General features: G+C 39.8%; 1 protein-coding gene across 8 annotated transcripts in view; it reads left to right on the top strand.

The window, feature by feature from the left end:
* The window catches only part of tcf12 (transcription factor 12), an 82,530-nt gene that overhangs the window by 8,100 nt on the left and 49,249 nt on the right, over positions 1-25,181 (top strand). For all 8 annotated transcript variants that reach the window (XM_079459736.1, XM_079459737.1, XM_079459734.1 and 5 more), the window contains 2 exons: positions 9,094-9,167; positions 12,782-12,884. In XM_079459736.1, the coding sequence (XP_079315862.1) occupies positions 9,094-9,167; positions 12,782-12,884 (177 nt within the window). The remainder of the gene's footprint in view (positions 1-9,093; positions 9,168-12,781; positions 12,885-25,181) is intronic.

Below are 25,181 nucleotides of genomic sequence, written 5' to 3'. Positions count from 1 at the left end.
TAATCCTCTGTAGTAGCCAGCTCAGCTTCCCTCTATGTATAGATTTAGTCGCAGGCGCATTTGCACTTAACATGGTCTGGTATTTTTAGGACCGGAGTCTGAATGATTTTTTCCGTCTCGATTCGACTGTGCAAAATACCAATCAAATTGAAGTTCAATCTCTTCTCTTGAAAAAGACTTGAGGATTACTGTGTACCACTGATTTGTTCCTCCTTTTTAATTTGTCTTTTGAAGGATTTGGAGTAATAAATTAAAGATGATGTACTCTGCTAAAGCTTCTGCAAAGCTCTCCGATTTGCATTGTGGAGACTCTTGTTCGTTACCATGGTAATTACGGCAATGACATTGTTTTACTTCAATGTATGGAAAGTCAATTTTCCAAGCGTCAAATCAAAACAACTACAATCAACTTATCCGTATTGTAATTGTTTATCTGTTTGTGCAGTTTATCCAGCAGTTAAAAGCAAAAGCTTCAGATCCTCGACTCCCAGTCATAATGATGATAAATGCTCGCTGTGTTTGCGGTTGTCGGGGAAAGACTGTAATAGTGAAGCAGTCTTGGCAGCTATGAGACACTTGTCTTTACCTTGCGATTAAGCAGCGGTGTGTTTTCTCCGCTCGGGCCCTGAGAGAGTTTATCGATATAAAGCTAGCATGTGTTATGTAGCCTGTGTCATTTTGGCTCTTTTCTAGTCGTGACAGATGGGATCTCTGAGGGCAGTGGTCACATACTTCTATTGGCTATCAATCAGTTTATTACATCATTAGTTTCTCCCTGTTGTTTCCTTTTACTCCTCTTCATGCGCAGATAAGTGTTTTTTATGTAGGAATACCTTTGACTCTGTCTTGACATGAAGAAGGATGAGGAGGGATGCTGGGCTTCTTTAGAGGACAGGAGAGGTATGAGGTTGCGCTTCTGGTGTGCCGGCTCTGTCTGATAGGCTTGGCCTTTTACATGCTCTCCTACCCTGCCAGCCCTAGCAGAACCCCCTGCTTTACCAGAGGACGCCCTGGGAGAATGACGTCTGTTTCCCCTTCTGTGATGGCTTATCCTGATCCACACTTTGAGAATGGGGATTTTATTTATTTGCTTTAATTAGCACCATTACGGAGCATATTCCCTCGGAAATGCCTTTCTTTAGGCATTCTTAGCAGATGCCTGCATTACATGTTTGTATTTGAAGTGATAGTTCACCCAAAGATTTTCATTTTTACCCTTTTGCCTTTTCAAAACTAAATGACTTTCTTTCTTCTGCGGAACACAAAAGAAGATATTTTGAAAAATGTTGGTAACTGACAATGACGGTACCGATTGACTTGCATTGCTTTTGTGTCCATACAATATAAATGTATGGGTACCCAATGTTTGGTAACCAACATTTTTGAAATGATGACAGAATTCTCAGAACTATTCATTTGAGGCTAGATGATAACTAAAGAAAATATGATTTAGAATACGTGTTGATTTATTTATGCATTTAAAAAGACTTCAAATGTACTTGCTTTTACTAAGAAGAACCATCAATAAAAAAAAACATTAAAAAAAACCTAGTAATAAAAAGCATTTTTTACCTACATATATTTAAAATATTTATAATATTTTAAAATGACAACAGAGATCTTTGAGAGATGCCACAATAAAAACATTTAAATCATAAAAACAAACAGATTGAATTGATTCAGTTAAATAGATTTAACTTATCAGCTTGATTTGCTATTAAGTTTAAATGAGAGACACGTAGTAATAAAAAGTGCAATAATCCTACATGGGGATTTCACATGATCCAATCACAATTGTCATCCCTGTGTGTGACGGAGAAGAATCTCAGAGTTTCAGAAGAGTAAGGAGCGGGTTTGTTTGCTTTTTCATGGGCCGCTGATGAGCGATGTGATATCAGTGTTAGAACAGTCATAAGATAGTGCTCTGATTAAACCCTGCTAATGAGCAGCTCAATAAAAATAAATCTTCCCGATGCAATAAACACCGCCTTGATTGCAAGCACCCGGGGGTGTGACAGCGTAATCCTTTTGTGCACAGCGTGTTAGTGACATCCAGTGCATGCTTGAGAATCAGCGGCAATCATACGTACGTCTCGTCTCATAAAACAGGGGCTTACGTGCAGTCCTCTATCTTTTTTTTTAAAGTGCTTGGAGCATCACGGTTTTGATTTGTTATCAGGCTTATGCGAGCAGACAGTTGAGTTCAGTTAACGCCACACATTGTCCTGTGAAACGCGAGGAGGGGGAAGCGGGAGAGATATGCAGTTTAATGTGCGCTCTAACACAACTCAATTTAATTATGTGTTAGAGGAAGGGAAATCTCTTGGATTTACTCAGCAAGCCCCACAGCAGTCTGGCCCTTTTTTATGAGGAAGATAAATTTCTCATCTATTTGGCTTGTGTGCCTCAGTTCCTCAGATGAGGCTCAAGGTTGGAGGAAGAAGCACCTTTTCTCCGTTAGCGATTGGGAACATATGGTGCAGGGCGCAGCACAGGAAGGAAGTGTGGAAATTGCATAGAATGAGAGTTTGGATTAATGCATCTGAACTGGGCATGGACAGACAAATCCGGCACAACTGCACTGCCCGGACCCCTTTACGGCCCCTCTGTTGGCTGGAATGGAGGGGGGTGGGGTGAGATAGGTAGAGGAACATTTAAACCCCTTCCATTTTTTAAAGGCACAGCATTATGAGCTGAAGCACTCTATATTGGTAGGAATTTGAGGGGCAGCATGAAGTCCGCTCAGCGGGCATGCTGGGTAAATGAGGCAGTTGAGCTGGCTGGAATACAACAGTATGTTTTCTTCTTTTCACATTTATACGAGGTTGTGTTTAATATCTGGGATTCTTAAGACAAAGGATGAAGCTCTCCTTCAAAATCTGGCTGGTGATCATATTTATGTGGTCTTTTTCTATTTGGCTAGATCTCAGATAACGTGAACTATCTGGGCTGAAGGGCACGCCAGAGAATAAGTGCTGGTTGTCGGCACTCTGCATATGTGACTAGGAATATGCAAACTAATGTGAGCCACAAATAAATCAGTCCAAATCTGTAATTGGGACTTTGGAACGAATAGGTAGCCGTGGTGAAATTTACTTCAATACTTATCCCCATGCTGCTTTCATCCAACCATTAGGCATTACGGCCATACTGTCTATATTCCAAAACATCTGGTTAGGTCCATGAAACAATATGATGCAAAATATGTGTATGGTTTAATGGTTGTAATCCTGTTTCCAAGATCCGGATCATCTACCTCAATAAAATGCCCCTTTTATTTAGAGGTGAAGCTATTTTGAGAGTCAAATTTTGTCTACTTGATGCTAATAGCTAGATTGTTGAAAACGCACATCTCAAAACAGCTCCTCGTTTGCATGTAGGAAAACAAGCCCGGCCGCTCTACAAACCTTCATTTTCAGAATGTGTGTTTTTATCAGGACTTTAAGCTGGTGTGATCTGTTCTTATGTTGATCTATCTCTATATCTCTACAATTTTTTTTATCTTTTAGCCATGAATGTGTCGTAAGTGCGCTGAAGGTACACAGCAGAGAGTCGGTGGCATGATTTTGTTTGCGGAGGGGCTGTTGTGTTGTGTGATTTTTCAGCGTTCCCTGAGTGTGACAGATTCACTGCGGTTTGAAAGTGAGGAGGCTGCTCTAATGAAGATGTTTTTCCAGCCATGACAAACTCCCCTGTCACTACCATTGTGCTTCATATTGCCTCAGTGCTACCAGCTTGTCTCATATTATGTCAAACTGCAGTAAACCTCTGATACAGGCGTATAGGACATATGAGAGAGTGACAGTGGTGCCATCAGGATCCTCAACTGATTTGGTAGCACCTGTGTTGGCAGGGGGTGGAAAATGACCAATTAAAGTACAGAAACCTAAAAATAGGGAAATTATTGCATTGCTCAGGTGGAAAACGTGTTCCTTACTTTATTAAAGTCCAGGCTTTAAAGTTAACTCCAAAATGAAAATTCTGTCTTCATTTACTGCATAAATCACTATACATTCCTTTGTTCTTCTGATCACAGAGAACGATATTTGGAAGAATGCATTCTTCCAAATATCTTTCTCTTTCTTCATCAGAACAAAGACATTTAGACAAATGTGGAACAAAAAATTACAGAATTGAGATTTTTGGGGAAGCAGTCCCTTTAAAGAAAAGTTCATCCAAATTGAAGAGGCAGAAATTGAAATTCTTCACCCTTTATGTTTAACCTTCAAATGTTTGCAATAATATACATTATTTCCACACTAAAGTTGTTCAGTGTGCAGGCACACATGAAAAAAAAGAGTTGCATTCTTTCTGAATGACATTATTTATTCATTTCTGAGATTCAGTACCAGGCTATGTACATAGTGCTCGCAGACTCTCTCTCCCAGAGCACGTATCAGTCCTGGGATTTTGTTGCCCCTTCTGATGAGGCCGGTGAGGAAAACACAATGTCACCTCGGCCCTCGCTCGCATCTTTTATCCACTCTGTGCTTCCTCCCCGCAGCTCTGTATCGATCGCACTTCTGTCGATTTGCCCCAGTGCAGCGGCCGCCTGGCCTGAGAGCAGAATATTTGGTTTCCGTGGCAATTTGGCAAGAGACAAATTCCACCGAATGGCTCACACCTCAAGCTCTGTGATATCACGTCTGGCGTGCTTGTTATCGCAGCAGTGGCAGGCAACGGTCAATTGAAGTAATGAATGCCACTCTTTTTTCCGGCCACCGTTATTGCCAGAGCATATAAGTGAGTCGCCAGCTTCAGGAACAATTGGTGCATTGCCCTTCTTTCGAACCCCTCACAGGGCTTGTGTTGTAGACACCTGTTAAACCCCAGAAGCGAGCCAGACTCTACCAAAATAAATATTTGTGTCTTAGTCAAGGTTGCATTTGATGTGAAAAGCTATCGCTGTGTTTACATGTGCGTTTCTCATCATCGAGCTGTTTGCATGTTGTTCACCTTGTTTTAGAGATACAGAACTGTGACATGAAGGATGTTAAGGCATCTTAATATAGGCAAGTACTAACTGAGCGTAATGAATGATTGCATTAAAGGGTGTGTGATAAACATATATGTATATATGCAAAACTAGTTTTTTTTCCCATATGGGTAGATTGTAAAATGGCTACATTTGTCTATAACTTTATTTTTGTCATGGTTTTTTCCTCATTAAAGCTGACACACAGAACAAAGACACCATTAAAATCCATGGTAATTCCATAAAAGCAAATTAGAGAAAAAGTATTTTTCTTAAAATAGTAAAACAATGTTAAACAACACTTCCCTGTGGTTGCCAGACGTTAAAACACAAAGACAAAGATTTGCTCACAAGGCAGAGCCCTTGCCAAGTTTAATCCATATTTAAATCCTTCTCTGTACTGAAGCTGCATATAAATGAATGCACAGAATCCTCAGCAGTTAGGTGGGGATGCATACGCGCGCATAATTTGCATTTATTTGGGGGCTCATTTTCATAATTAAGCCTAAAAATTACGCCTCTGAAATAATTATAAAGATGAGCGATATGATACATGGATTGGATGTTCCTGGTGGCGGTGGGAAAAGCAAACAAAATCAAGCTCAGGGCCTGTCAAAAGCCTTGATTTCAAAGCACCGGAATACTTCTGATGCACTTATGCGTTTAGTACTGCTGATAAATGCAGCTGAAAACAACCTCTGATGATCTAAGCTCTAAGATGGAAAACATTTAACATTGAAAGTTAAAGGGATAGTTCACCGAAAACATATTTTACATTTACTCACCTTGGAGTTCCAATTCTGTATACATTTCTTTGTTTTGGTATTTGGAAGAATGCTTATAACCAAACAGTTCTTGGACCCCATTGAATACCAATACCATTATTTCATATTTAATTGGTTCTGTTGAACACGAACGAAGATATTTTGAAGAATGTACGACGTCAAACAGTTCTGGGGCACTTTTGACTACCATAGTAGGACATTTTGTTTATATTTATTTGGTTCTGTTGAACACGAAAGAAGATATTTTGATTGACATCAAACAATTCTGGGGCACTTTTGACAACTGAATTTTTCCTACTATGGTAGGCAGTTTGCTTTCAAGCATTTGTCCAAATATCTTTATCTGTGTTCCAAACAAAGACATGTACATATATATACAGGTTTGGAACAGCTGGAGAGTGAGTAATTCATGACAGAACTTTCATTTTTGGGTGAACTATACCTTTAACCGCTGGACAAGCCGGATAAACCATAAGCATAAAAGTTCATTTGAACAGCTGTTGTATTTGATACTCCTCATCTTCACATTGGCTAGACTGATTTTAAACACATTCAGAGGCATTTGTGGATAATTGGGCCTCGATTTACCCTTGACAGCAAAAGGAAATTGTGCTGTATGTTCGGTAATATACAAGAGAGCTGGGGATTGTGAATAAATGAGCGATATGCTTGTGTAAGCTGCTGTGAATGGGGCTGTGGGCTCTGCAGCAGTAATGTTTCATACTGTCCAAAAGGGAAGAGGCTGTTTTATAAACCTCTCACACTCGGATTGTAGGGCGGACTACTGGTATAAAAGTGATGAATGGGCGTTAAGAGAAACAGTAGAGGCAGGTAAAGCTCAGCGCCGCTAGACTGGCTCAAGTATAAGAGCAGTTGTAAATTAGCCGTTCGGGAAATGGCAAGTTTTTTCAATCACTGACCTTGACGTGGAACATCTCATGACATCGGTCCTCAGTGATTTGGCAGATGGTTAAATCCAGCAGCTGACTCATAACAAACTAAACCACAAAAAGGAGGAGGCTGTTTCTCTTTCTATCTTTCACTCTTGCTTGTGCACCCACATGCACACGCACGCTGTTGTCTTTATGAAAACCTGTCAGTGTAAGAAGAGAAAGATTATATGTTTGTTTGATATTTATACGTGCTTATTTAATAATTTTTGCAATAAAATTGATGGATAGTGTGGTTAAGATACACAAGATTCCTGACTGGTCCTCAGAGAGGAACTTCCCTATGAAGTCATTTCCTCTGTTGCAAATACTAAACACATGTCTCTCCCTTTACACATTCCAGTTCGTAGACTGAATGAATTACACCTCCCAGCCCCGTATCCTCATAATCTAATATTATTTTTTCATTTATTTATTTGTTTTATGCCTGCCCTCTGATTATAAGCCTTATCTTGTGCAAGAAATATGACACCCTTATTTAATATTGTGTCTCTGAGTCAGTAATATTTTCCTTCATATTACCAAACGTTATCCAGAGACATGCTATTCCTTTGAATTACGGCCGTAATGTTTTATGGGTCGTGTTAAAGCGAAGAGAAACAGCCCATGTTTCAGTAGGTCCCTGTACTGACTGACCTGCAGTGCCACACACACAGATTTGGTCTGTAAACTGTCTCTGGCAGTTGATCAGACCACACACACATATACTGATAATGGGTTAGATATTGCGTTAGTGTAAGAAAAGGGGAACTTTTCTCTCTTGCTAAGTTACTGTTTAATTTTGAAGCTATTTGTGTGTATGTATTAATCATGTGAGTTTTGAAAATTGTATTGAGGAAATATTAGATGAACGAATGGAAAATAGAATTAAGAGATCATTCCTATTTTTTATTTAAGCAGCATTTCTAGATGTATTTGGCCATTACAGTCCAATATCTGTTGATCAAATCTCCGGAATGACGTAAAATCATCCAACAGCATTGTGAAAAACTGACAGCATGACAAGACACATGAAAACTGTAACAAAATTTGTTGAACTAGCTACAATATATTTTCTATATTTAATTGTGAATTTAACATTGTTTTTGTTATTTCTACCTGTTTCTCCAGTTTTCCTTTCTCCAAATAAATGCAAATAGAAACAAATTATTTTTATTTACAATTTGGGGGAAATATTGTTAGTTCACTGAATGAAACAAAAATGCTAATTTTACCAAAACACACAGTCTCTTTATTTTTCCGCAGCTGTATGTATATGTTACAAATAATGGATCCATAATTGTCTCTCTTTGTTTTTGACTTTTTTTAAGTACTATAATGGCAAAGTACACAGTATATATAACTAAAAATATGAAAATGCTTAGCTGATAGTTGTATTTCAGTCTTTAACATGCTAAGCCTGGCAGTACAACGAAATCACTTATAGCTTTGCAATTTTTCATTATTATTATGAATATAACGCCACATTATTTGACATGCTTTTTTACAACCTCTGCTAAGTGTTTCGGTAAACATCACTTTAATTCTCCTGGATTGTTTACTTGCATTCCAGGCCATGTTGAGTGTTCTAATGGTGTGAAATCAGATAAGAACAAATTGTCAAAATGACAAACATGGATTATCAATAGCGTGGAGAGATATTGATGTTTTCTTTCTCTGCAATTTTCTCTCATACATGAGACTGAGGAACGGAATGTTGTTACCTGCAAAACAATATTAGCTCAAACAGCCAGAAGAAGCCAGCAGTCATATATCTTTACTCAACAGCACCAGCGAAATGTAATTTTCAAAGCCAGATATTGTATTTGTTCATCACGGACCAGATGTTGAATCGAGTCAATTGCGTCAACTTTACGTTTTTATTTATTTATATATTTCTGTGTTGTCAGTGGCTGTCTTTTGGAACTGAGAGGCGTCGTAAAATATGAGGTTTATCAAAGTTTCAGCGCTCAGCTGTTTTGACGAGCCGTTGCAATATATCACTGCCAACTCCGTGCGCCCCGGTAACACCGGCTCGGGCACGAGCGCGTCGGCTCAGGAAAGGGAGCGATGCGTTTTTGAAAGTGATTTATGCGAAGCAAAATAAATGACGCTATGTGGCTGAGCTGCTTGCTTGTAAAGTGCAGCTTTTGAATGGAGGTATAAGGGATTAACAGCTTCACTGCTTTCTGTCGTAACTTGTGCCAGGAAATCCATGGTGGATGTGAGAGCGCTCACCATGAGCTCAACATTTCCACTCATCACATACACTTGAACAACTTCAGAGATTTATTCAAAGCAACGTGATGAACAATCATTTTTATCATCTCCGTATGTTGGTGTGCTAAGTTGGTGCTGGGTGGAGTATGTTTTGATGGAGTTGTGAATCTGTTTTTTTGGACAGGTATGGATGAGAGGACAAGCCAGGCGTCTTGGGCCTCAGGTGGCCAGTCCAGCCCGTCCTATGACTCCTCCAGGGTAAGACTGATCTCTCCTCTGCAGTCATCAAATACATGCTTTCACGCCATAAAGAGTGCAATATATACAGTATATATATGCAACATGCAATATGTGTTGTCATTGTTTGTTTAAGTTGTTGATTTCCCAGTGTTTAATATTACATTGTTTTTTGTGTCCAATTGACTGTTTATTTTACATGATGGCTTTTCTACTCAAATAACACAGCAACAAAAGTCAGGTGTTTTTTTTTTACAATGCATTCAAGAAAAATAAAAAGTAAAATGTTCCTTTGTCCCAATATGCTTTAGTTTGTTAACAGAGCCAGATGAAAATGCAGCCATATCTTTAGGCTCAACAGTGCATGGCCGAGCGCAGTTGGTGCGGGAACTACTGATGTGTTTCAGACATACCATAAGCTTGGATAGATTTTCATGCATGCAAATGAAATCCACCTCATCAAAACCGGGGGAAAAATCAGCCATGGTTGAGATTTTTATTTATACGCTCAGGCGTGGCGTGGAGTGTGAAGATCTCTTCCTATTTGTTTGTTTGTCTTTTCCGCTGTGGTGTGTTCAGGGCGCCCTGTATGAATTTCATTTCATGTCAATCTTCTGTCACTTCCTATCAGAAATCAGTCAAATGTCAGAGGCTCTCACACTACATTGTCTTGTTTATTTCCAATGCCCTTCCCCACCGCACTTCTACAGGCAATGGCTTCGCCGCCGGTCTGATTTGAATTATAAGACGGAGACGCATGAGATATCTTTGCTCTAGGTGTGTGAAAATTAGTACTTGTGACATTGCTGGGGATGGGCATCGGCAGACAGCTGTTTGCACCTTCATGCATTATGTAGGCAGACATATATATATATATAGATATTATATATGCATGAGATATATGCACAGACACAGAGTCAAGGTATCACACTTAGTGAAAATCTGTATGTGTGGCTACTTGGATTGGCAGAAATATCAACACAATGTGGCGTGTCCAGTGAAACCAAAAAGTTGAAAATGTGTAATTAGATGCAAATAAGCTTTTTTGCTGCAATTGATTTACAGATGCATTATCATGTTACAGTACTTATTAGCAGCAAAAACATTTCTAGTCAAAATATTGACAATGATGACATTTTCAAAAGTGATAAACAGTTTGCATCATTCAGTGATGACATGGCCTTCAATTGTGGACAGTGCCTTAAACATAAAAATACAGATTAAAGTACAAATTAATTCTTAATATTGAATGATTCAGTGTCTGTTATTTAATCAGTGGGACGAACAAAGCTAAGAGGCTGAAATGTTGCTTGAGGTTTGAGGTTGTTGTAAGAATCTAGCAGAATCTTTTGTGGTTTGCCCAATAAGAGCCCCGAGAGCTACAAAAGGGTTGCAGTGAAACAGCTGGGTGCTGTGAAGTGCCTGCTAAAGATTTAATCAGCGTCTTCATCCGTCACATTACTTTTTCACAGGCTTGCTGTACTCCGATCTCCTCTCAGATTACCGAATAAAGGGTAGGACTTTTCTGTATTACGTGTTACCTGCAAAGTACACGGGATCCCATCGACTTGTTTTCCTTGTTGTCTCACACAGAAACTGTGAAACAGTTTAAGCAGGCTCTGTTTCATTAGCCGGACTCCCTCCCTCCCTCTCTCCTTTTTCTGCTTGCGTGTGATTAGTGGACTGTGAACAGACTGGAGCTGACCTTGGCCCATAGCCAGGCATCACATACTGGGCAGCCGTGGCTTCAAGCGTCCCATCTGACAGCCCAGCCCGCATGCACCACCTCTACCGCGCACCCCGCTGTCCCACAATGCCCCGCTCCTGTCCATCACGCCACTATCAACCATCCCCAATGCCTTAAAATGGGGCTGATGGCTCACCTGGGATGCAAAGGAGCATCTGAGACATGACTTCTTGAACGGGGGTGTCGTTTAAAGAGACGACTTGCATGCTTAAGCAGCAATGTTATTTAGATGAGGCTAACCAGCGGCTCTCGTTCACTGCTGACAGCGAGGACGTTCACAACAAGCCGTGCATTCAGAGATCACAAGACAGCTCTGATTGATGATCTAATGGTCTCAGTAGAGCAGGGGTTCTCAAAGATCTCCTTTACCATTATTCCATCCCGTCCCCCCAGCCACTCGTCTTCCTATCTGCTGTCCTTTTCCAACACTCCAGCAGTTGCCATTGAAAAGTTTCAAAAGGCCAGGAAGCAAAATATGGATGAGCTGATGTGTAACATCTTGGGGTGAATTCTATTTTTGCATGCGCATGCTGCTCTGTGAGCCACCCTGTAGTTCAAAAGCTTACTTAATCATGCTCATCAAATCGCTGGGGAGGGTCGGTGCAGTTCATGGGCTTCTGACTCCCATCCCCTCCCCTTGTCGTCTCTTCATGAGTGAAACTATAAGTCAGGAAGTTCATAGCGTTATTAACACAAACAACAGGTTCGCAATAGGGACCCTCTCTGCATCGATTCAGCCTGGCGCAACTTCACTGACTTTGAAATGACTCAATCCATGCCCACTTTGAATACAAAAGATGCCTTAAAACTTAAAGAGGCATCGTAATACTGTGTGTGGGTTTTTTAAGAAAAGGTAAAGCCTAGTAATGGATGCCGGCAGCTGCTGGCCCCTTAGGAGAGAGTTAATATGGTTTGGGGGACACATTGGACTGTAGTGGCAGGCGGATTTTCAGCGGCTTCAGGATTAACACAGTCACAGAGTATCTTTTATTGCGGGGGACTCTGAGTTTTAAAGGCCCATACTGTGACCGATATTCAGACCTAAGCCCCCAAAGCTGATAACGGTCATGAAAGGGCAGACCTCAGCTGCCGAGGAGAGAACCTGACTTAGTTATTCTAGCTTTTTTTAGTATAGGCAGACTTTTGGCGTAAGGAAATTATCTAAGCACCAGCAAACATGTTACATCATCAATTTTATGTCAGTGTAGTTGTCGTACTCGTATCCCATCTAAAAGAAGTGCACTGCACCGTATGCTTAACATGCACACAAATCTCTGCCAGTGTTGCACTTTTTGAAAACATACAGCATGAAAAGGTTGTGTCACTGAAGGACAACAAAACTAGGATTGCAACACAAAACCAATTTGTTACCTAGCAACTGCATTGACAACGGAGCTAGACATTTCTAGCACCATCTGTAAAGATTGTGTTTCTTTTTACGGGTGATATCTTTACACAAAACACACTGAATTAAACTTTCCTTATTTCGTTATGTCCTAACAATAAAAAGATGTCCATATTATCATAAGATCCCTGTGTTGTAATGTGATTGTGTTAACATTAAAGTCACCAATGAATGGAATGAAATCATTTTAATGTGATGCACAATGATGTCTCTTTTTTTTGTTTGTACCCCATTACCTTTATTACAATTACACGATTGCAACACAAGCGACTTCTCTTCCGGGCACTGTTTGCCCTTTTATTGATATTCATCAAAGACTTAAGAAAGTGCTTTTTAATGAGGAGAGCAGAGAAATGTCGATTCGGGGGACAGTTGACCAATCGTGTGCCCCGCTTTCCCCCCCAGTAATTAGAGGAGTGTCATAGCACTCAATTAGCAGGTCGGGCTAATAATGTGTTTAATGCTGTGATCTATTTCCCCTAGGGCTTTCCAGACAGCACTCATTATCCTGATCACTTGAGTGACAGTCGATTAGTGTCCCATGAAGGATTGTCCCCAACACCTTTCATGAGCTCCAACATAATGGGTGAGTATCCAAGGTGATTCTGACCCCGTCTTGCTTTCGCACCCGTCTTTCTGTCATCAATTCATTTAGCACACAGATCCCAGGCACTGCAATCTGAAGACAATCACCATAGGAAGTGCCAATGATGAGTGGGGTTACTGGTTATGTATGTATATACAGTGACGTCCAAAGTTTTTTATTCAAACAAAGTTTTCAAACAATATAAATGTGAGATTTTTTTTTCTTGGTACATCCCCCATTTCATCTTAATTCAATTTTATGAAAACCTGATGACCCGAAGACCATCCTGTGGGCTTTTATGGTCAGTGTCATAAATTTGCTTACATTTTATTAGTGACACAACAATAGTGATGAACATAAAGCATTTCTCTTTCAGTTTGCGTTTACATTTTCCTTTTATTCCAAAAAGGTTCATTTCCAGAGTTTTTTGTATGGTCTCCCTCTCTTGGACCTCATTGTATATGTACCGTCAGTCACACCACAGGATGATCCGGAAATATACGTGACCCTGGACTGCAAAACCTTAAGTAACTTAACCGTCTTAAGTAGCACTGGAACATTTTTAGTAATAGCCAAAAATACGTGGTTTGGGTCAAAGATCAAGATTTTTCATGAGGATATTAATAAAAGATTATGTTCCGTGAAGATATTTTGTAAATTTCCTACCATAAATATATAATGACTAATAAGCGCCTCTGATTAACAACTTCAAAGGTTATTTTCTTAATATTTTGTTGTATCTCCGCCAGATAATATCATACTCTAACAAACCAACTAAAAACATGTTACCCTTAAGACTGGTTTTGGTGTCCAGGGTCACATATGTTATAGACTGTATGTATGTGTAATATATTGTGGCTGTAAAGCAGACACCTTGTATCTCCAAAATGCTACTTTTCAGAAAATTAATAAAACACTGTATTTTTTATAATATGAGTAGCACTATTGTTTTAACATTTGCTTATATTGTTATGCCTAATTTGTAAGTTGCTTTGGATAAAAGCGTCTGCTTAATGACTAAATATAAATGTATATTTTCATTATTTAAGCATTTTATAAAAACCCTCAGACAAACATTAAGGGTGACCAGTAGTAAAGATTTATGGAAAAAATATAAATCAGGACATAGATACATTTTTGTTTGTTTTTTCCCACATTTTTCTCCACTTTCTGGATCCTCCTGTGGTGTGACTGACTTCAGGATCTGACCCTCCCCCAGGGTGGAAGTCACGCCATCAGTACAGTTTTCCATCACAAAAGACTGTCTTCTAGCTATCAGAAAAGCCACCGGCTACTTCCGATGGCCTGCATTTAAAAAAAGGAGACTAGAAGGAAAGGGAAGGAGAGAGAGAGAGTGAGAGAGAGAGAGAGAGAGAGAGAGAGAGAGAGAGAGAGAGAGAGATGAGGGTGACTGGGTGGTGATGGTAGTAGTAGTGAAACAAACAGATGGGCCAAAGATCATTTTACCCTCAGCCACGAGTTCTCTCGAAACATTCTTCTCTTTCCGAAGAGGTGTGTGAATCTCTGCTGAACTCGCTCTACTTCCTCTTTTGCTTCCAAAAATGCTTCAAATAATTTCCATCTGTATCTGCTTATGAGTTTGTGCTTATTTGGGACCTGTTTCTACTGGTTGTTGCTGACTCCACAGACAGAAAACATAATACGCATTATTCAGCAACAAGATGATGTGCGATGCAGATTCTTAAAGTTGCACACACTTTTTTTGTTTTGTCTAATACTGGAACATTTTATGTTGTGGATACATTTTTCATTGCAAAGTGAATATTTTATTGCATTTATTATATTTCTTATAATGCGTTTTTGACCACTATTCATTATAATAGAGGCGGTCAGGGCCTTTGTTTTACATATGTGACCCTGGATCATAAAACCAGGGTAGCACAAGAGCTTAAGTACGTATGAGTCAAAATGATACATTTTTCGTTTATGCCCAAAATCATTAGGATATTAAGTAAAGATCATGTTCTATTAAGATATTTAGTAAATTTCCAACCTTAAATATATAAAAATATATTTTGTGAACTGATGGAACACTTTAAAGGCAATTTTCTCAATGTTTAGACATCCAGATTCTAGAGTTTTAAATAGTTATATATCGGTCAAATATTGTCCTATCCTAACCAACCATATATCAATAGAAAACGTATTTATTCAAATCTCAATTTCAAAAAATGTATCCTTAAGACTGGTTTTGTTGTCCAGGGCTGTCCATTTTAAATGCATTAGGCCAATTTATGAGACCTGATGATATTTCGCATAATTTTGTTAGATATTTATCAAGCGAAATGGCTTGATTAGAGTCACAATAGGGAATTTATTCCTTGCATGATGTGATTGATGAACGATTGTAGATCTAAGGCCTCTCTTTCTGTGCGTCTATTGTGATGTGCATGCACATGACAGCTTTATGGGCTGCTGAACCCTGGCTCTTTGTAGCATCACCCTGGAGAATGGTTGCCATGTAAGGTGGCAAATTTACGGATGGGTTCTATTGCACCAAGCCCACCAAAACAAAATGTTATCTCTCCAGCAATTGATCTGTGTTTGTATTTGTGTGTATGTGCGCGTGGTTGAGGTAGCAAGGATGTTTGGTTTTTCTGTGTCCTTGTTGATGCAGCACTAATTATGCTTATAAGTAGCAAAATATGGAAATGATCTGGAACAATGATGTGTCAGGGAATTAGACAATCTGATTGCGCGGCTAAATTGCCTGCGCTATCTTCCTGGGATTGGACCAGAAAACAGAGTCTTATCAAATTGAATTTCGGCAGTAATATCTGGGATTTACATGGAATTACCCATTCCGGAGCAACCTCATTAAATCATCTCTGAAAGGTTATTACTCACCAATGAAAAAGGCAGAGGTTGAACGCGGATGTAATAAAATTAAGCATTACCATCACACGAATGGCATTTCCGAGGGAACCCTGGCTCATGAGCTACTCGTGGGTTTATGTGACCCATTTCTTTCCGCGTGCGCCATTTAAAAACAGAGCCGTTGTAATCTAAGTGGATTATCTCAAGACAAATCCCGGTGGTCTGCAGTTTCTTGAGGAAAATAGAAATCGTAGGCTGACTCTTGTTTGTTTACCCTGTCAAACTGGTCGCGGTGGCTAAAATCTACACAAATCTTACTTTAAAAAATGTTATTCTCTTTATATTGTATTATCTGAGCTCTGTTAATGAGCCACCACAAGAGCCACACAAGAGCTCTACTGCATTTAGGTTTTCTTGCAACTGTTGGAAATACTTTTAGGAAATATTTCCTATTCGTTTTTTCTTGAAAAAAAATCCCATTAACCAATTGAATTTGAGACCTTAATATGCCTGTAGGAGTAACATGCGTTGACCTGCTTTTATCCTCTCTGTAAGTGAAGTATGGCATGTTGAGAGCAGCTTGGGGTTACCTGGGGTCAGCTATTGTGTATAATAATGAACTTGTTACAGTTTACAGTGTTAGGCAGATGGATGGTAATGACTGTTTCTTTGACATAACCTTTGTTATTAGAGTAACCGCTACTTGATACAAATAATAGAGATGCATTTTAAAGGTCACACAATTCAGTTGCATTTGTAATGGATTTGTTTCAGCTTACTTATGCAGGGCATGTTTGATGTTATTACTAAAACCGGACAATGTAATGTGTATCTGTATTCACTTCTGTGCATTTTTTAGGTTTGTATCTGAACAGAAAGATATTTCCCTTTGTTGCATCATTTTGCTATAGAGTGCATTTACACCCCAGGGATGGGTGTGTTTTTGTTCCTTGGGTCCGTATTTGCACGTGTGTGTGTGAACGATTTATGCATGAACAAAGCCCTTGAGAGTACTTTGGGTCTGTGTCAGTGTTGGTCCACGGGTCAGAGGTCAGTCGGTCTGCAGCACACGTGCCGGCGCTCTGTTCCAATCCTCTTACCCAGCATCCTCCTCGCCTTCCTGACTGCACGTGGCGCTCACCCTGACGGCTAAAGCGTAGTACGCAGTCTTCACTCTGATGTAGCAACTGATGAAATCAAGTCACACACCGATTTAAATATAAATTCAGTTTTGCATAACATAGTTTGATTTCCGGAACTGATTTTATACATTATTTGTACATACCATTTAACCCTTTAACACGTTTTAAATAGCTTTGACATTGATCAGCCACCCTCAGCGTGCAGCCAGTGTAATTTTAAAGCATGCTTGAGTGTGCCAGCCTTCATGCGTGTCCGCTTTTAATGTGAGGCCGGAGTGTGTTTAATAATGATGACTCCATGTTGACGTTTGAAGCAATATTTAATAAGGCTTAATACAGCTTTAGATTAAGGAGAAATCTGCATGCACGTAGGGAATAGTGCTTCTTCAGCGTAGCCAGTATTTACTGGTCAAACAGATTACCATCACAAAAGACAAATTAGTTTAGTACTTTGTTGACATTCCAAGCTCCATGGGTAACAGTTGGCACAGAGAAAGCCGGCCTGGCTTTAGACTTGATGAAACGGTCTTATAATAGACACGGTACATGAGTTTAAATTGAATGCTTGGGGTAAAAAGCTGCAATCAGTTGTACATGTGTTTTGTTGTAAACTTCCTGAAATCTGAGTTGAACCCTCTTCTTATGCTTAGGGGGAGCTTGTGATTTTGGTTAAATGGGACTGGTGTGCATGCGTGTTCAGGAAGCTGCGATTTTGAAGGGGTCCGAGGAGTCACGCTCCTGTCCACTGAACCTCTTTCCTGAAAGGTCTCCTTTAAACAGTCAAAACATTCACACAGAACTGCGCTGATTTCTCGTTCACAAAAATCTATTTAAAGTATTTTTGAGGGAAGTGGGTTTTATATGAAGAATAGTCAGAATGTATATATAGAAGGGTATAGATTATGCAACATTGTAAATAGTGCCCAATAGTGCACCATTCAGTTTCTTCAAGACTGTCATTACATTTTGCAGTCCCAGTCTTAAGTTTCATTGTAGCAGAGATTTTTATACGTCAGAGACATCTGTAGCATCTCTGATTTCAACTTCAGCAACAAATAAGATGGTTTGATTCATTTGCAATAGTCAAAAATATTCCAAGGCATTACTGAATTTTTATAAGTTTTGATTTAAAAGGTGTTTCTAGCTGTTGCTATGAGAAAAGTATTGCCATTTTTTCTTAAGTGAAATGCATGTTAAAATGTGTTAAAGGAATAGTCATAATTGAATCACCCTTGTGTCATTTCAAACCTGTATGACTTTCTTTCTTCTGCAGAACACAAAAGAAGATATTTAAAACCAAACAACAGTGGTACCCGTTGACTTGCATTAGTTTTGTGTCCATACAATAAAAGTAAATGGATACCGGCACAGGTTGAGTAAATGATCGTACCAGACTCTCTTTGCACGGAATTACTTGTAAAATAAATAAAAATATATGACCTCACAGTGTAAAGGTCTTTGCGAAATTTTCATGTGTTTTTTCGTATTTGTCAAAATGCTTGCTACAGATGCGAAAATTCGCTGAAAAATGAATCGCATTTATTTTTTAACCTACAAAAATTTTGGACGCAAAATTCGGACTCAATGTACAATGGCCTTAAGACTGTGGAAATCGTTCCAATTCTGCATAAATCTACCAAGCTTTTCTGCATGCACAGATTTTTGTTCATCGGTTTAGTGATCAGTAGAGGTCTTCACGGGTCCAAAAATGTGGACCTGAAGAGACCCGTGATTGTGGTACACAGACCCGACAAGGACCCGTCCAATATTTTTAAAGTTTGTCACGAACCCGTTAAGACCCGAGAAATGCCATAAATGTACTAACCAGACCCGACGCGGACCCGACTATTATTTGAAAGTTGGACCCAAACCCGTTTGGAGAGACAGACCCTGGACCCGATCAGCACAAATTCCACAGCAAATTGCTTTTAAGTCTGTTAACAAGTGGCAAAAATAAAAGTTTTTGTCTTACCTACTAACGTTACTCCCTCGTACCGTATTGTGATGCAATTCACTGCTAATGTGGTATCCATGTTATTCCTTTCTTGCCGATTGAACGAGCAGCATTACTTTGCTATTATCTATGTGCTCTGAACCGAGTCTAAACAAAAATTTAAGATATAACAAGTCACTTATTTTATATCAACATAAACATGGAATTGGATAAATTGCAATGCGTGTGATGGTGGAATTTGTCCTGCCTTCTAAGTAAAAGAGCCAATCGTCAAATGTCAAAGTCCCGTTGTCACAGTTTAAGCTATGGTTGCCATAACTGTGCTGATTTCTGTAACTGCGGCTGCTGACTGAGCTCGCGCGTGTTTTTTTTCACCTTATTTTACCAGTTGAAACTAAGTAACACAAACGGTGCTGAATTTTAAACGACTCGGGTATCAGTTTTTTTTTTAAATAGACCCTGGACCCAAAGTAATAGGATTTGGACCCGACCCAGACCCAGCTAACCAAGTAAAATATAGACCGAACCCGTACGGGTCCCGGGTCCTCCGTGAAGACCTCTAGTGATCAGTGACCCTTCATAAAGCTTTTACTTTGACTCATACCAGACATGCGTCCTCCTGCTGTTCTAACATCCATCCACTGCATTTGTTTCCTTAACTGCAGTTTTCATAAAGCCTCCTGGCTCTGTATCAAGACGACATGGATCGGACATTTGACTTCCCACGCTCTTTGTTATGATGAAAGTTTGATTGAAGATGAGAAGCAGTCTCTGATGAAGTCAGTGAAGTTACCATCTCTGTGTGGAATTCTGGATTTTTGTATTTGGCCACACTGATGGCTCAATATCAAAGACACAGAGAGTGAGAAAGAATATATAAGAAAGATGTTTCTGCACTCTCGATATTCATGAAGTGCTCTCTAATGCCATATCTCATGAAAGATTTCAGCTGGTTTAAATTAGTCAGGTTTATTCAATTAACATGAGCAAGTGTATGTGTGTGTGTGTGTGTGTGTGTGTGTTTGACCACGTGACTGTGTGTTCATCACTTGCCAGCACTTTAATCCATGTGCCCATCTTTATTTTTAACAATGCTGACTGGCTTGTTGACGTGCTCACGTTCCTGCGGCCTGCCGCACATCCTCTCTCTTCTATTAAATATAATCTGCTTATTATTAGCATCATGAACGCATGCACACAGCCCTGCTTGCTCACTATTTGAAGTGATTCAGGAGGACTTGGACTTCTGCTGGGTTAAGTGCCTTATGTGCACATCTTTATATAGCTGTGCTAGTCTGAGCTGATCACAGAAGACTCGTATCTCAGAATTACACAGCACAAGCACCTGTGTGATATCTGCAGCTAGATGACATCTATTATTAAGCTTAGTGTAACCCAGGAATTTGTGTTCCTCACCTTAGATGTTTAAACCAATCCTCCTCCAGATACCCCTCGTATCCCCTGATAGGAGGTCCATTGGTCAGTCTGACACCTCTCTCACTAGTGGCACCTTAAGGGTCTTCTCACAGGTGCGAGTAGAGAGATGACAGTAGATTTTATTTTGGTGGTCTTTTTGTCCTTTTCAAAACGTGTTTGCATTATCGGTATTCAATTTAAGTTTTTTGCTCACTTTTTCATTCAAACAATAGCTCCGGTTTTATTTGTTTCATTTTTCCATCAACTTATGTTTCTCCAAAAAATAAAGAAATAAGACAATTGTTCAAATACATCAAGCGTATGAGCTGTAAAGTGATTGTATAGACCCGTATTTATAGTGAATTGTCAAATATGTGTAGTATTATTATCAATCTTAAAAAAGATGTGCATTAGGTCACACTCCAATTTTTCATGTCAACAAAATATTGTAAATATTGTACCAATTTGTTTAGTAAATTATTAAGAATAAATGTTTAAGTCATTTGTGTGTGTCTCATAACTGAATTGTGTTTTATAAATACATTGAATCAGTCCTTACCGAGATTTGATGACTCATTAGAGATCAGTATATCAGGAATGAAAGTGGACTGGTATGAGACTTGAAGACTAGTATTGCAATACTTAAAATATAACCTCACCAATTTTGTAACTTAGCCACCATTAAAACAATTAATTTCCCTCAGTGGAATTATACATTCTTCCCATTTTGCTCTATTTACTACAGTTGTGGCTGCATGCTTGAAATAGCGCATTGTTTTGTGCCCGTCACACAGGTGGTTTGCAGTCATTTAATTTCTCTCAGTGTACTTACTGTCATGTGCGAAATAATTGTGGAACGGTGCACTAATTTCCCAACTTTCTGCCCGCAGTGCGCGTGTTCTGTTGACGTGTCGCTCCCGCACGTGCCATGCCGCTAAATGAATTCTCCATGCGTGAGAGAATTGTTCTCATCTGTTTCTCATCTCCTTTTGATGAAACCTAATGGCTTTCTAGGAAATGAAATTATGCAGTCATTTAGTGACAATGCAAAGTGTGCAGAGCGTTTTGTAGCTCTCTTTTTTCAGCTGTACACTAATGCCAAGCGGCATCTCGCTATCCTTTTGTTCAGCCGAGGGATGAAAAGACGATTTGTCCCAGTGCTCGGCTTCTCTCTCTCTTTGTGTGTTATTTATTTATTTGCTTTTTAATTATTCCTTTAGGCTGTAGGTAGAGGTGTACGTGGTGCGCTGTCTCCCTGGTGTGCAGCAGTGGAGGCAGGTGTGTGTATGTGGGGCCTCTGAGGGCCGCTCCTCTGGCTGGCGCTCTGATTGTGACCAGGTGCTGCTCAGGTGCATGATCCTGTAGAGCGGCTGCACAGCACAGCAGGGCCGCAGCTGCTGCCGAGCGTCTGCACTGTCACTGTCGCTCCCCCTCCCTCTCTGTATACCCCTGTTTTATCTTCCTCCATTATGTCAGTCATTCAGTCCCAATGCTAACTAGCTAGTGCGCTTTTTTCAAGCACGAGTTTCTTCCGTCTTCTACCTTGTTGTGTCTAATTTTTGTACATCATGATCTCCACTGTGTTAAATCACCCTGTATATTCTTGTTCTCTCTTTTGTATCACATGAAAACATTTTATTAAAATCTAGAGACCATTTCTTAATACATTTTAATTCATTATGATATGGATTTATGATTTATAGATGGAATTAATTGTAAACATTAATATGCATGTTTGATGCTTTTTTTAAATCTGCCATGTATAGAGGTATAGCTTTTGCAAAAAGTACAGTGACTTGCAGATCTATATAGACCTAAACATGGCTTTGTCATTTGGAATACTTTCTGTTATATTTTACTTCTAGGCTTGGAAACCTATTTTTAAAGAAGGTCGCCTGTTTTAAGACCCTTGCAATAATTTTTTTTCTTTTCTGAATGTCCTGTGTGGACAGCCCTTGTGAATTAGTTAAGCATCTGAATACTTCAAGACACTGTACGTGACATGTGAGAAGCATCATCCTCAGCAGCTCACACACAGAAGCGTTTTAAGATGCTGGAAGCAATGTGTGCTGACACACGCTCAGAGACGTCTGTACTCTGGTGGCTCTAGTGTGAAGTGTAGTGGATCTAGCTGGTCATTATGCAGAGCTCCAGGGTGCGCTTATCTGTTACTGCGCTCAACCAAGCGTGAAGAGCCCAAGATGGCCTGAAAGGCCGCAAATCCCTCTCCTTCGCTTCTTCAACCTCCGCCCCTCCTCCCATCCTTCCATCCGTTTATCTATCCATCCGCCCTTGCCCTGCTTCCCCGGGCCCCTGCGTGGAAGGGGGGGAGACGAGCAAGCGGGCAAGCAGGCCAGCTGCAGAGATCAGCTGGGGACTGGTGTGCTTGTATCTGCTGGGCTGCTGCAGAGGACAAGGAAAGCTCGGATTGGTGAGAGGGAGGGCGGTAGGGTTGATAGAGTATTGGTGATAGAGAGGTTCTGGAGGCCTGCTGTCACAAGCCATTGGCGGTGACCGAAATTCCCACCTGAGTTAATTTGGCTACAATATGCCTGGGTTGACCACAGATCTGCAAGCTGGAAGTGATGTAAGTGTCACAACATTGAAAGGAATATTCATGTTACATTCGGCTTGCAGAAATATTTATATTATTATTATTTCTTAATGTGTGACGCAGTCTGGACAATCCAGGCTAAAGTCTCAAAATGGAATTATGAGGCAACAACCATCAACCTTTGATTTCAATCATTAATTTCACTATGATTTAATCTTTGACATGGCCTTACTCATCAAGGTTACAGTATATTTTGGTAAAATGTGTTTGTATTAACTTAAACCAGACTTTTATTTTGATGGCTAGCCGCAATAGGTGTTCTCAAATAAAAAAAAATCCAGATTCTGTGCCATTCTGTGTTACACAGCAAATTTAGTTTTTATGCCTGGATTCTGAAATTCCTTCCATGTTTTCCGCATTGTGGAAATCATAGGGCCCTTTGTGGGTTTCCACCGATTAGATTATGAGAGAGTTTCATTCTGGGTGAGCTATTCCTTAAAATGTCTTAGTTACCTACCTATTCAGGTAGCCTAATATAAAAACATTGATTTAAATTGGCTTGGTAAGTTTTCCCTTTTCAAGTACACGAAAGAGAAAACTGGTTTTAGAAGCAGAAATTTACACCAGAAACCTTAATAATACTGAAATACACTAAAGCATCGCCTACATTCTGCGTCTGTGTATGGCACAGTTGGATTTACTCAATAACATGAGCAGCATGTGGCACTATGGGTTTTGATGACTTTATCATTAGCTGGCACCATTTAACCCAATCCTGTTATATGGATAAAAAACAACAAATCTGCTGAGAAGTCTGCATTTAAGTCTGCACACATAATTGGGCTCTTTCTTTCAAATTTTCTGTCAGCTGCCTTTATTTAGATGTATCCTTGTCTTATACATTTACCTTTGCTTTTTGACTCATTTTTTTCTTTTAACTCCCTGTCTTTCACTCATCTATGATGATGTTTAATCTGTGTTGCTGTCTTTCTCTTTTCTCTACCTCTCCCCAGTTCTGTCCCTTGGTACTTAGCAGAAGCTCCTGCCAAGGAAAATGTTAGTGGTTATTAAATGAAAATGCAAAGTTGAAGGGCAGTGATTTATTAGGAAGGAATTCTGCCAGTGAAACAAATGCAGTCTGGACCCAGAGCACCCTGCTGCTGTCAATGACTTTACCAGACTTCTGTCTATTTCTCTGCTTATGTCTCTCTCTCTGTCTCATTCTCATTCCTTAGCCCTGTTCAAAAACCTAATAAGCTGCCTACATAGACAGCATCCTATTTATCATGGAAGACAATTCCCACATGGGATTTAAGGGCTGTTGATTTCAATAGCTTCACATTACCATGTGGATGACGTCAGCTTATACTCTCAGCAGAAAATTCTCAAAAGCAAAAATATAAAGTTTATCCAAATATTGGATAAAATAGTACATACACTGTTTTAATTTAAAAACTAACTTTAGCTTTGACTGTTTTTGTGATAAAATGTGGGGCTCACAGTTTGGCATACAGTTTGGCAAAAATTAAGTATTTTAAAGGCTACGATGCGTCACGTTTTCGATTTTTTGCCGAAGGAGTCAAAGTTTTGAAACAGTGCACAGCTTCAGTTATCCGTTTTAGGTAGTTTGGTGCCATGAATCATTTATAGACAATATTGCCGAAGTATCAATACACAAAAAAGTCTGCTTTGTCTTATAGTTTTGTGAATGGTTTTATCACTACCACTGCAGATATCAGCTTTGGACAACATTATTTTTGAGGTTTTGAGGTATTTATAGACACTGTAACAAGCCAAACTTGTTTCCCCCTGTAGTCTTTCATACGTAGGCATGTGATGTGCAGCGATGTCGTAGCATATGATATTGTGAAGGCTGATGGCTAATGGGCTGTGTTGAGTATAATTACTGAACGACCTGTTGAAATAAGAGGGGGCTCATGGGATGGACAGTGGGGCTTCTGGCTCCCACCTGTATGTAGCTGAGCTCCTGCTGTGCCCCACAGGTGCTGCTCTTACATATACACACTTACACATATGGACACACACACACACACACACACCTGGCTTGGGGTCTCAGGTGGCGAGCGTTCAGTCAGCCTGTCTAGAAATAACCCATCCTCCCCCTCATCTCATCTAGAGATGAAGCAGTGTCTGTGTGTAAGATTCTTGTAGATGTGTCCAGTGCAGCAGAGCTCTAGCATTATCTTTGCATTCAGTAAACATACAGTTCAAGGATCTTTCAAATTCAAGGATCTTTCATTGTTTGTAAAGGAAAACGGATGTTTCTTTCAGCATATAGCCCCCACAAAATGTATAGATGGAATTCACTTGGAGTCACTGTGGATAAAAGTGTCTGCCAAATGCGTAAATGGGTAGTTGACAAACAAACCGTA

Source organism: Barbatula barbatula (assembly GCF_947034865.1).
Source record: "Barbatula barbatula genome assembly, chromosome: 1".
Lineage (NCBI taxonomy): Eukaryota > Metazoa > Chordata > Actinopteri > Cypriniformes > Nemacheilidae > Barbatula > Barbatula barbatula.
The sequence above is the reverse complement of the archived record's forward strand: the minus strand, read 5'-3'. Positions and strand labels throughout refer to the sequence as shown.